This window comes from Monodelphis domestica, chromosome 1 (genome assembly GCF_027887165.1).
Source record: "Monodelphis domestica isolate mMonDom1 chromosome 1, mMonDom1.pri, whole genome shotgun sequence".
NCBI classification, from domain to species: domain Eukaryota; kingdom Metazoa; phylum Chordata; class Mammalia; order Didelphimorphia; family Didelphidae; genus Monodelphis; species Monodelphis domestica.
This window is the reverse complement of record NC_077227.1, coordinates 518,364,823-518,378,374: the sequence shown is the minus strand read 5'-3', so window position 1 is coordinate 518,378,374 and position 13,552 is coordinate 518,364,823. Positions and strand designations below refer to the sequence as shown.

General features: G+C 39.5%; 1 protein-coding gene across 2 annotated transcripts in view; it reads right to left on the bottom strand.

Moving 5' to 3' along the window:
* The window catches only part of PLB1 (phospholipase B1), a 241,736-nt gene that overhangs the window by 209,011 nt on the left and 19,173 nt on the right, over positions 1-13,552 (bottom strand). The window contains exon 2 of one of the 2 annotated variants that reach the window (XM_056818431.1): positions 9,555-9,660. In XM_056818431.1, the coding sequence (XP_056674409.1) occupies positions 9,555-9,660 (106 nt within the window). 2 annotated transcript variants of the gene reach the window in all.

The window sequence follows — 13,552 nt, the reverse complement described above, 5'->3', positions numbered from 1 at the left end:
TATTTCAAAATTTCCTTCAATCTCTCAGGCTGTCCTAATTCTGTCTCTTTGCCTTTTGATGTCATGGTCCCATCCTGGGGATGATCCACTTGTATGCCCCCACTCCCCCTGCAATCTCTGTCTTTTGAAAAATCTTCTCTTCCTTCAAGGTCCAATTTCAGTCCCACTTCCACCATGAATAAACTGATTTATACAACCAAAACCAGTCTTTCCCACCTCAAACTTCCCATAGCCATTGTTTTATCTAGGCCTCTCCTCTACACTTATCACATTCTGCTTTGTATCACAGTTATTGGTGTTCATGTTTCCTTTCACTAAGGTGATACTCAGAGAAAAGGCATCTCTTTTCTTTCTTTAAAGAGGTGGGGAAGGGGACAGCTGGGTGGCTCAGTGTATTGAGAGCCAGGCCCAGAGATGGGAGGTCCTGTATTCAAATCTGGCCTCAGATACTTTCTAGCTGTGTGACCCTGGGCAAGTCACTTAACCCCCCATTACCAAGCCCTTACCACTCTTCTGCCTTGGAACCAATACACAGTATTGATTCTAAGATGTAAGGAAAGAAATGAAGAGAGAAAGAGAGAGAGAAAGAGAGAAATAAAGGAGAAAGAAAGAAAGAAAGAAAGAAAGAAAGAAAGAAAGAAAGAAAGAAAGAAAGAAAGAAAGAAAGAAAGAAAGAAAGAAAGAAAGAAAGAAAGAAAGAAAGAAAGAAAGAAAGAAAGAAGAAGAAGAAAGAAAGAAGGAAAGGAAGAAGGAAAGGAAGGAAGAAGGAAAGAAAGGAAGAAAGGAAGGAAGGAAGGAAGGAAGGAAGAAAGGAAGAAAGGAAGAAAGGAAGAAAGGAAGAAAGGAAGAAAGGAAGAAAGGAAGAAAGGAAGAAAGGAAGAAAGGAAGAAAGGAAGAAAGGAAGAAAGGAAGAAAGGAAGAAAGGAAGAAAGGAAGAAAGGAAGAAAGGAAGAAAGGAAGAAAGGAAGAAAGGAAGAAAGGAAGAAAGGAAGAAAGAAAGAAAGAAAGAAAGAAAGAAAGAAAGAAAGAAAGAAAGAAAGAAAGAAAGAAAGAAAGAAAGAAAGAAAGAAAGAAAGAAAGAAAGAAAGAAAGAAAGAAAGAAAGAAAGAAAGAAAGAAAGAAAGAAAGAAAGAAAGAGGAAGGGAGGGAGGGAGGAAGGAAGGATGAATGAATCAGTTATACCACTTTCACATTCTGGAGATGAGTGTAAAGAACACCAATGAGCCTTTGGTTTTCTGAGGGAAAGTTTGTAATTGTTTGTTTTGTTTTTAAACAAGAAATTACAGTGGAGAGAATACTGGGTTGTGAATGAGGAGGATCTGGGAGGGAAATTCCAAATCTACGATAATTTTATTAAATAGCTACTAGAGAAGGGAGGTAGGAAGGAAAAGGGCATTTCTTAAGTGCCTACTCTGTGCCAGACACTATGCTAAACACTAAAATATGAACTCATTTGATCTTCACAGTAATCCTATGAAATGTCTATGACATAGGAGTTATTATTACCTCTGCTTTATAATTGAAGAAACTGAGGCAGATTGAGGGGTTGGTGACTTGCCCAGAATCACAGAGCCAAACAGTATCTGAGTCTGGATTTGAGCTGAGGTCTTCCTGATTTCAGACCCAACGGTGCTGCATCACCATCCAAGCAGTAGGATACCATGGTTTTGTAGGTAGCAAACCAGGGCCCAAGTCTTCCTCTGCCTCTTACTACCTGTGTAACCTTGAATAAATCACTTTATTTCTTTAGGGCTCCTCAGTTTTCTCATTTAAAAAAAAAGAAGTCTGGACTAGATGACCTCAGAGGTCTTCTTCAGCTCTGATAGTCTATCGTCCTCTGATTTTAATATGTGCTGAGGCTCATGTACAGTCCTGAAGGAGATACAAAAGTTAAAGAAAGCATTGTCCAAGCCCTGATGGAACTTGCAATTTAACATTGTAATCAGAAGTATTCAGTTCAGTTATTTCAGTCGTGTCCTACTTTTCTTGACCCCATTTGGGGTTTTCTTGGCCAAAGATACTGGAAAGGTGGACCATTTCGTTCTCCAGTTCCTGAGGCAAACAGGGATGAGTGACTTGTCTAGGGTCACATGTCTGAGATAAAATTTGAACTTTCTGACTCTAGGTCAATGCTCTAACCGTGGCATCATCTAACTGCCTATAGAAGAAGGATATGGGGGTTCAAAGACAGGAAGCGATTTGCTGGTCACAAATACATCATTAAGACCTTACCCCCAGAGCCCAAAGACTAGTTCTGTGACTTCTGGCTTCCCCTTTACTCATCACCACTTAGTCACCTGCATGGGAAATAACTTTGGGGAATTAAAAACACTGAAAAATTATGAACCCTAGAACCCTTGGCAGGTAGTTGAGAGAAGAGTTTCTAAAGCAGATGCTAACTAGGTATAATCTAATCATCAATATTAAAAATAAGGAGTTATAAAGAATGCCCATCTTAAACTAGATTGGAGTCTACCAGGTGGTCCAGTTTGGACAGAGTGCCAGGTCTAGAGTCAGGAAGACCTGGGTTCAAGTCCAGCCTCAGACACTTACTAGCTGTGTGCCCCTGGGCAAGACCTCATAACCTTTTTTGACCTCAGCTGCCTCATCAATGAAATAGAATAACAATAGCATCTACTTCCCAGGCTGGTTGTGAGGATCAAATGAGGTAATAATTGTAAAGGCATTTTGCAAACCTTAAAGAACACTATAAATGCTTGTTACTATAATTATTCTATTAGAGATAATGTCATTAAACATAAGAGTCAAAAACTTCCTCAGAGCAAACACCAACATGACTGCTTGGGTCTGAATGAATAATCCATTGAAGGTCTTCTAAGATCTTGGAAGCATCAAAGAGTAAAAACGTTGTGTAAACACAACTGGACATACCCAATTATGCACTTTTAAGGGAGATTCAGTAATTAAAGCAGCTGCTTCATTGTCCAAAGATTAAAGTAGTATAGAATGCCAAGAAGAATGAAAAGCCACACTCTATTAGAAAAGTGGACAGCATACAATAAGCGCTATAAAAATGTTAGTTGTTATGGTTGTTGCAATTATTATTATTATTATTACTACCAAAGATAGGCAAACACCAGAGTTCAAGAAGGTCAATTTCAAAAGTAGCTTTAAACCTGAGGACATGAGTGAGCTGAGGTTGTTCTATCCCAAAGAGCTTGGTGCCCCTGGCCAAGGAAGTTCCTGAAGAGAAATGTCCACTCTAGCCAAGGCTCTGAAAAATTGACCAGCTCTACCTTTTTGGAGAAAAAAGGCCTAGCAAGACATTTCCCTTGGCTCGATCACTGAATCTTTAGGTATCTAACTTTTTCTAAAAGAAAGACAGCAGGAGGAATTCCATGTGAACTGGAATACCCTCCAGGAATTGACACAGAGTGAGAGGAGCAGAACCAGGAGAGCATTGTACACAGAGACCGATACACTGTGGAACAATCGATTGTAATGGGCTTCTCTACTAGCAGCAATGCAATGACCCAGGATAATTTTGAGGGACTTATGAGAAAGATGCTGTCCACATCCAGAGAAAGAACTGTGGGAGCAGAAACACCAAAGAGAAACAACTGCTTGGTCACATGGATCGATGGGGATATGATTGGGGATGTAGACTCTAAATGTTCACCCTAGTGCAAATATCAATAATATGGAAATAGGTCTTGATCAATGACACATGTAAAAAACCCAGTGGAATTGCATATCGGCTATGGAAGGGGGTTGGGGGAAGGGAAGGGAAAGAACATGAATCTTGTAACCATGAAAAGATATTCTAAATTAATTAGTTAAATAAACTTTTCCAAATTAAAAAAAAAATTTAAAATAAAAGAAAGAGAGCAGAGAAAACCTCTGGACTTTAACTAAAAGAGCTCTAGTAGAATTCACTCTTCCTATGAGGAAGAGCAAATATTCTAGCTCAGGACTTCAGATAAAGCCTTAAATTTTTTTTTAAAGGAGGATAATATCTTCTATCTGAATTCCATAAAAAAAAAGATGAGAATGAGAAGAGGAGGAGAAGTAATAATAATAATAATAATAATAATAATTTGACAAATGGAACTTAATTTTGAATGGAGTTTATGAAACAGTTAAGGTCCAAGAATGGAGACCAAAGGCCCTCCATGAACAACATGTACATGAACTCAGCCAAAAATATGCCAGCAAAGAAATGTGGAGCAATTAGATGAGTCATAAGAATTTGTTTATAAAAACAGAAAGGTTTATTATTGCAATTCAGGACCAGGTCATTGCCATCAGGGATTGTAGAAGGATTATCTTTAACAAACCCAGATATGGTGGTCAATTTCAATTATATAAGGTTATGATAGAAACTATGCAAAATGTCATTATGGATAGTAAAATTTTTGCATCTATTGCATCCATAGCAAGACATGATCTGGTAGCTAAAAATATACATCAGAAGCTCACTCCATTTTATGGACTTCAAGGGGTCAAATCCCCAAATAACAAATGCAACCTATAAAATATCCTTGGAGAATTCAACAAATAAACTATGCCATCATAACAGACACAACTGTTGTCTATAACCACTGAAAATCACATTGATTCACAAAAACTTAAGAACACTATTTTGATAGTTGTCACCAAACTACATGCTGATAATTTCCAAACTCTATGGATCAAAAACTTTCAAAATATAGAGATCTAGAAGAAGAAGTGGGAATTTGAGGGGAACAGGATGAGGTATAAATCACCCTTATTGTCCTGGCTGGTATCAGAGTCATAATGAGGATGCTTTCAGTGAGTCTACAGTACTTAAGTTTACCTTCCAACATTTTAATTCAATTTTTAAAAAAGGCAATCTACTTGTATTATAGTTCACAGGACATTATATATGAAATGTAAAAGAATAATAATAAGATGAGAATAAGGCCCAGAATTATTTGTATCTGTCATATATTGATAGAAATAAGAAAAATTAATGATAATAATGGCAAGTCAACCAATACTCTACTGAAATTGGCATAAATATCATTACATGTACAACTGTTGCTTACATTGATGAGAGGAGAGCAAAGGTCCATAAAAATGTAAGAACTTTTAAAATAGATGTTGCTATAGGAGATTTTTAGGGGAACTAAGTGGTATAGTGGATAGAACACTAGACCAGGAGTCAGGAAACCCCAAATTCAAATCCAACCTCAGACACTGACTAGTTGTGTGGCCCTGGACAACTCATATAACCCTATTTGTCTTGGTTTCCTCATTTATAAAATGAGTTGCAGAAGGAAATGGCAAACTACTCCAGTATCTTTACAAAGAAAACACCAAATGGTATTACAAAGAGTTGGACATGACTGAAAAATGACTAAACAACAACCGAATAGATTTTCAGGGTCTCAAGGCTCCATGGAATAAAAATATTTCAAAATATAGAGACCTAGAGGGAGAAATTAACCTAGGATGAGATACAAATCATCTCCATCATCCCAACTCTACCAAAGTTGTCCCCAAAATGCTTCCATTAATAAAAGATAAGCTTATATCCCAATGCTTTTATTCAGTTACAAAAAAAAAAAAACAATCATTTTATCCATCTGCACAACAGCCAACAGCCCCCAAGACAAGTAATTATAGCAGGATAAGGACTCATCCTCAGACCATTTCTATCTGAATTCCAGAGAGAGAGAGATCAATAATACCACACAAAGTGCTTTGAATTGTTCAAGGTGCTTCCTTACAACAATCTCCAAAGGTTGGCAGGGGTACGTGCTATTATCTGTATCTGCTCATCTGTATCTGCTTTTATTTTTATCTGAGAGGTTAAATACTTATCCAAAGTCCTAGTTCAGTGTCATTTCCTTTATCAGCAACTGATGGTAGCATAGATAGAGTCAAGAAGATCTGAGTTCAAATATGGCCTTGGACATTTGCTAGCTATGTGACTCTAGGCACCTGTTTGCCTCAACAGCAAAATGAGGATGATAATATCATCTACTTCACAGTTGTTGTGAGGATCAAATGAAACATTTGTAAAGATGCTCAGCAAAGTGTCTGGCATAAAGCAAGCACTAGAGTAATGCTTGCTTGTTCCCATCCCATCAGCCCAGTCTGTCTCAAGGACCATGACCCAGGCTACCCCAAGCTCCCCAAGCCCTTGGGGACAATCTCTTCCTGAAATAGAAACCAGGAGGAGCTCTGAAGGCAATGATTCAACAGTTTGTACACACTGGAATCTGCTTTTAGAACCCTTCAGCACAGTTTGCTTTAGTGGCTTACCAAGCATGGTGGGGCACCAAGAGACAGACTCATCCTCTCTACACAGTCTTTCTTACGCCCAATTCTAGTATACACTGGGGTGCTCAAGCTTTGCACTGCTGGAATGCTGGGATACAGTCATGACCAAAACTGACTTGTTAGGGTGACTGACAGTGATTTGCTGTCCAGGGACTCTCTCACTCTCATTTTTCAGTTTGAATGTACCCTCACTACAGTCACCAGCTCTCCTTGCATGTTCCCTCCATCACGACTGCCCAGCCATCCTTATCATCCCTGTCTGAGACTACTTCTCAAAATTTCACATTTATGTATGTGTAAAACATTGGGCTAGGCTCTGGAGAACAAAGACAAAAGTTAAATTAGCTTCTCTCTTCAAGGAGTTTAAATTCTATGGCTTGTTTGCACAGAAAAGTAAATAGAAAATTCAAAATATGTACAAAGTAATTTCAAAGGGGGAGAGGAGAAGAAAACTGAAAGAATCAGGGAAGGTCTCAAGTCAGAAGTGAAAACTGAGCTAAGCTTGAAAAAGAAAACCCCTAGAGATTCTATGAGTTAGAGATGAGGAAAAGAGAAGCACAATAGTAGAAATCCAAAAAGTCAAAGGAGCCTAAATCTATTTGAAAACAAAAACACTTTTCAGATGAGAGAGAAAATGAAACATTTTTTTGAGAACATCAATACCAAAGACAAACTATTCACTAATAGGAGAGTGATAGAGGGAAAGAAAGAAAGAGATGGACAGAGATGGAGAGAGACAGAGAGATGATGAGAAGCCAAGAAAGAGATAAAAACAGAATAAATTCCCAAAATCTAGGAGGAGAAATGAAATATAAATACTTAGGATATAAATGATGCCTTAAGAGTTAAAACAAAGTGCTTGAGTTCAGAAGGAGAGATTTCTTCTGGCTTAGCAGAGGGGAATCGAATGCTTTCTGGATGAAGAAAAGGCTCATTTGAACTGAGCCTTGATGGATAAGTCGGAGAGAGAACTGTGTTTAGGCTTTCCAGTCTGCCATGGGGTTTCCATCTTGTCTCAGCTCTTGGGGCCTTTTGAAAGCATTATGAACTCTCATCATGACCTTTTTTTCCATAGGAACCTCTCTGTTCTACCAGTCCTTCATCCTTCCTCTGATTTCACTTCCTTCCCTTCACAAAATCTTGACTCATACACTGCTCATTTATTTGGACAAGCTTTTTTGCCTCAGCTCTAATTCTGAATTATATACCTTAGATGACAACAAATAAGAAAGCTGGTAACCATAGGGTGATCTACTCTTGAACTTGTCCCTACAAGGTTAACTCTGTTGTAATCAGTCAGTTGGAATTTTTATCTCCCTTTCCAATCAACTGCATGGCAGCTAACTCAGCCAACTGCATAGTGATTGTCAAGGCAATCAGAGATTATACAACTCTCATTTGTATGGTACTCTATGATTACAAATTCTTACATGTTTATTCATTTATTCTGCAATGCTTAATAAATCCATAATTCTGCTTGTGAAGGGATCCTCTCTCCACACAGAGATTCCAACTACTTTTTTTTTTAAACCTTTACCCCCCATCTTAGAATAAATACTGTATATTGGTTCCAAGGCAGAAGAGTGGTAAGGACTGGGCCATGGGGGTTAAGTGACTTGCCCAGGGTCACAAAGCCAGAAAGTATCTGAAGCCAGATTTGAACCTAGGACCTCCCATATCTTGTTCTGGCTCTCAATCCATTGAGCCACCTAACTGTTCTCTCCAAACACATTTTGCTATAGTAGAGGCACTGAGTGGCTCAGTGGATAGAGGATCAGACATGGAGAGGGCAGGTTCTGGGTTCAAATTTGATCTCAGACACTTCCTAGCTGTGTGACCCTGGGCAAGTCACTTAACCTCTTCTGCCTTGGAACCAATATTTAGTATCTATTGATTCTAAGACAGAAGGTAAGGGTTAAAAAAAATTGTCGATGCATTTGGGGATTCTGCCACCAACCTACTGATGAAAAGCCTCTTCAAATACAATTATTCCATTGACAGGCATAAGGTCCCCCTCACTGTTCCCATAGACAAATCTTTTACAGATCCCTAGAAGTTGCCGGAGTTTGGGCTCTGTTATCATAACCTTGATTGGAAGTTGAGGCATCAGAATGGAGACAGAGAACATGGCAGAGGATTATCTCCTTTATTTCTCACAAATTATCTTTGTTTTTCATATGAGGAAAGTGAGGTTCAGAAAGATTAAGTGGCCTTCACATAGTCACATGACTAAGAATTATGCTTCTGATTTTGGTTTTAGTGTCTTTTTGACTTGTTACAGAATGATGCTAAATCTCATCATTTCATGATGTCACTGTTTAGATGTGTAGACACTAGCTGTATTATATGAGGAGGTACAGAAACCAAGTATACTACCACATTTTTAAAAATACTGGCCATCCAGAGGGTCAGTCAGGCCTTGGACCTCTCCAAACTACAACACTTGGGAGAAGGTGAAGTCTGAATCACTTCTACCACCTCCAACTTCTTCTTCTCATCGAGATCTCAGAGAATTCTTTGAACATGCAAGGAAATTGAGGCTGACTAAGAAAAGTGGAGAAAGCTATAGAATAGTGGAAAGAATTCTGAATCTAGAGCAAGATGCCCTTTGTTTGAATCTGGGCTATTTCCTAACAAAGGTACAAAGGAAGCAGGCCAAAGAATTATCCTTTATATTATCTTTATAATTATCACTATCCTCTCTTTGTCCCAGATGCCTGTGAGAGAGTGCAGATGTGAGCAGAGAGAATGGTGAGGGAAATAAGGAAAATGAGAGATCACCAGGAAAAGGGAGAGAAGGAGGAGAAAGCAAGGTAGAAAGCTGAAGTCAAATTGTGTTTCCAGAAAATTGTCCGGGTGGCAGTGATATTTCCAAGGTCCTCTTATTTCAACAAAATTCCAGTACAAAGAGAAAGGGCAGCCCTAACAAGTGTGCCATCCCAAGATGTGGTCTGCCTGTCATTCTGTTATGTGAGACATAAGACAGAGCACACAGAGCTCCCCAGCTAGCCCCAGCCCCATTCTGCCTCCAGAGCTCTGCACCCCCAAGCAAAATTGAGCCACCCAACTCCAAGCCTCACTTTGGAGGCTCACCCTGGTCATTAAAAGGCAAATGTGCTTTCTGATTTGGAGATGGTTTCTTTATCTCATCTAAGTCATTTTTTCTTCAGAGAATACTTTATATTCCCAAATTCCACATGGGTTAAGTAGCAGAGGAGCATGGCAGAGCCCTTGTACCCAGATTCCCCAAGACAGCTTGGGCTGAACGCAAGCAGGTCCCTTACCTTTTAGCAGAAGCAGCGCCAGGAGCAACAGGCTTGGCTGCAGTCTCATCTTGGTATCCTCGTGGGACTTCTGCTTTTCCAAGGCTTTTGGCTCTGAAACTCCTGCCTGGCCAATGGATAAAATGTTGTTACTCTTCTTTCTGTTTCCCAGATAGATGAACTGTTACTCTTTCTCCCCTTTTATACTTTGCCGAGGATTGATAATGAACATGCTATAAATTATACAGCACCTTTGATAGAGGGCAGCGGCAGACTGTAAAGCGATAAATATTAGCATTGCCGCCACAGCAGGTGCCTCGGTTGGGAGAGAAGGGACAAGTTTGCTTGATCCAGTCCGTGGGTCCCATACATGGGTCCTGGGAGTGGAGTACTGACTACCTCCCACACTCTCCCACTCACACACACACACTCACACACACACACACACACACACACACACACACACACCACAACCAGTCATTGTTAGCTGGACTTGCCTAGGGGTATCACATGCACTCCGGCATGTATGGTCAGTACAGCTGCCATTCCCTGCCAAAGGGGCAGTCAAGCCCTGGGAGGAAGTGTGGACAGCAGATTTCATTCATTTGACTGTTTCAATGGGAGAGGCAGGGGAATGGGGGGAAGGAGGGTAGGGTGTGCCATGGACATGAAGTTTGGCAAATCAGCTCTTTTCATTACTAGGAGCTCCGACACCCTCCCAGCCACCTGAGTCTAGAATTCTCTGGCTTGGCTCTTACAGAATGGCTCGACAGATAGGGCAAGCAACATTGTATTCTCTACTCTCTTCATAATAGACATTTAATAAAGGTGAACTAAATTCAACAAAACTGCATTAGGTGATAACTATGTATAGGACACAAGGCACTAGAAACCCAACAGTCTTTGGCTTCAAGGAGGTTGCATTCATTCTAGGGGTCAGAGAATGGCAAATATGCTCGAATAAAGATAATGTCTGTACCAAACAATGCGAAGTACTTTCAAGAGGAAGACATCACCAGAAACCTGGAGGCGAGGAAAAGCATCTTGGAGGAGGTGGTTGGCACCTGAACTATATTTCAATTCAGAGACCTGAATCAAATTGAATTCTGGAACCCAGAATAATATGGTTGGGATGGATATGCTTCATGGTCATAAAATATGGGAGTTAACCACAAATGGGAAAGAATAGTGAACTGGCCCAGGTATTATTTAGTTTGTTTTACTTTTTAAAAACTCTTACTTTCTGTCTTAGAATCAACACTGAGTATTGGTTCCAAGGCAGAAGAGTGGTAAGGGCTAGGCAATGGGGGTTAAGTGACTTACCCAGGGTCACATAGCTGGGAAGTGTCTGAGGCCAGATTTGAACCCAGAGCCTCCTATCTCTATGTGTTGCTCTATCCACTAAGCTACCTAGCTGCCCTGGCTCAGGTATTATTAACTGATGCAAATAGAAATGTTATTCATTATATTGTGCTGAAAGGAATAATGAACTGGAGGAATTCCATGTGAACTGGAAAAACTTTAAGGAATTGATGCAGAGTGAAAACAGAACCAGGAGAACATTGTATATAGAGGCCAATACACTGTGGCACAATGGAATGTAATGGACTTCTCTACTAGCAGCAATACAATGATCCAGGACAATTCTGAGAGACTTATGAGAAAGAATGCTATCCATATTCAGAGGAAAAACTGTGGGAATAGAAACACAGAAGAAAAACAACTGCTTGATCACATGGGTCAATGAGGATATGATTGGGGATTTTGGCTTTAAATGATCACTCTATTGCAAATAGTAATAACGTGGAAATAGGTTTTGAATAATGATACATGCAAAACCCTATGGAACTGCTTATTGACTCTGAGAGGGGGGAGGGAGCTGGGGAGGGAAAGAACATGAATCATGTAACCATGGACAAATATTCTAAAATAATTAATTAATTAAATTTTTATAAGAGTGTTCATGGTTACCAACAATCCAATAACAAAACCAACTAATATATAGCATAATAGGAAGAGTCGGAGAACTAGACTGAAAACCTCTAGAAGGTAGGGAATATTTTTGCTTTTGTCTTTGAATCCTCATCTAGGACAGTGTCCATAGTAGGTACTTAATTAATTCTTATTGATTGTTTAGTTGAAATCTTAGCTATGCTACTTAATAGCTATGTGACCATGGTAATATTAATTTGTTCTTTGGGACTTAGTATTGTATTGTATTTTCATTTTAAAAATTCTAAATTTAAAATTTTGTTTGAGAAAAATTTCAGGAGAAGAAGCTTCCTAACTCCTTGAATCCAGAGAATGAACTGTTTGGAGAAAGATGCCTGCTGAAACCTACACTGCGTCAAGAAGATTCAGAATGAACTTTTGGGTGCAATCAATTGAACTAAAAGGGGTTGAACATTTATTTTGAATGTACACTCTTATGCCAAAGGGGACTGCCCCCTAATTGACTTTTTGTCAATGCACCTAGTAAAACATTGGTTTCACTTTCTCTTCTATTTCCCTCTTTTCTCTAACTATTATAGTTTTCTCTTAGAAGGTGCAATATTGTATATACCTATACTTAAAGAAATTTTTAGAGGTACAAGATGATTATGTTAAATGATCATTTGGGGAGACTAGCCTCCCAATGATCATCAGGGGAGATTGTGAAGATTAAATTAACTCCCCTGCCTATTTTTTAGATTTAATTACCAAAGGTGTAAACACCTCATTCACACTTGAGTGAGGGAGGTCTGTGACTCATGTGTGATAGTGCATGATGAATCAGAATCGACTGACTGCCCCCTGGGAAGTACTAAGCAAAGCTTTAGACTATGATTTTTCCACATAAAAAGTGGAGGAAGGCATAGGTAGTGATACAAAAAAAAAGTGTCTTTAAAAGGGAGTTACAACTTCCTGTGAGGACTTTGACTTCTTCTGGAGTTCTGAGTTTGAGTTGGGACTGATGAAGAATCTGCTGACTGGACCTGAGACCTTTCCTGGTGAGACTGTTGTTAAATCTCTCCCTTTGGACTGACATGTGGTGAGTGAAAAGAGCTGACTCCTTTCCTGGATTTTCTGAAGGGACTAGCCTCAGGAGAGAACTATCCTCTTGAGAGAGGCTCCCTGCATCCCCAGGTCCTTGGCTCAAAAACTGAGGCATCTCTGGCTAAGGACTAAACTCCCCTGCCTGGATTACACCAGGGATCAGAGCAAAATACTCAGTGCTTAGGCTAGATATCTTACCCTATCCTCTCTCTGATTTCTTGCTTCATTCTTTCTTTATTTTGTAAATAAATTATAAATAAATCTCTTTGGAATTAATTAAATTCCTGGTGATTCTACTCTTAAATAATCCAGTCCAACCTTTTATTTAAAAAAAAAAAAAAAGCCCTATTTCCCCCTTACAGTATCATCTGTGAAATAAAAAGGTGTTGGATTAAATGATCCCTGAAGTTCCACCCAGCTCAAGATCCTGTGATCTATGAGCCTCTTAAGTGTCTACTGTATGTAAAGCGCTGAGTTAGGTGCTGGTGATTGAGGCATATAAAACCTGGGCACCTGCTCACACATAAGCCCTAAGAAAAGCTACTTCAATTGAGATGTGTCCTTTGACAAACACAGCTCCTAGGACCCCAGTGTGATGTGCTTATTTTTACTAGCCAGCCAGAAAAAAATAATAGTTCAAAACAAAATGTATTTAATCCAGTAATATAGCAAATAATGTGAGAAGCTCTCACCGTGCATATATGGGATATACTCTCCCACTGGTCACTGTACTGTGAGGGAGAATAGCATACATGCAGAGAAAATACTTGATCAAGTTCTATGTATGGAAAACACTCAAGAAGGGATGCACAGAGGTAAATGTGTGGCATGGTGTTTATGCAGGGATGGCACGTGTATCAGCCCTGAGGCTAGGGCACATGTGTAGAGGGGACAGAAGTAGAGACCTGCATGGCCAGGAGACACAGAGAAAGCAAAGGCACAAGGAAAGAGAAAGGGAAAGAAAGGGGGTGGGGGTAGAGTAG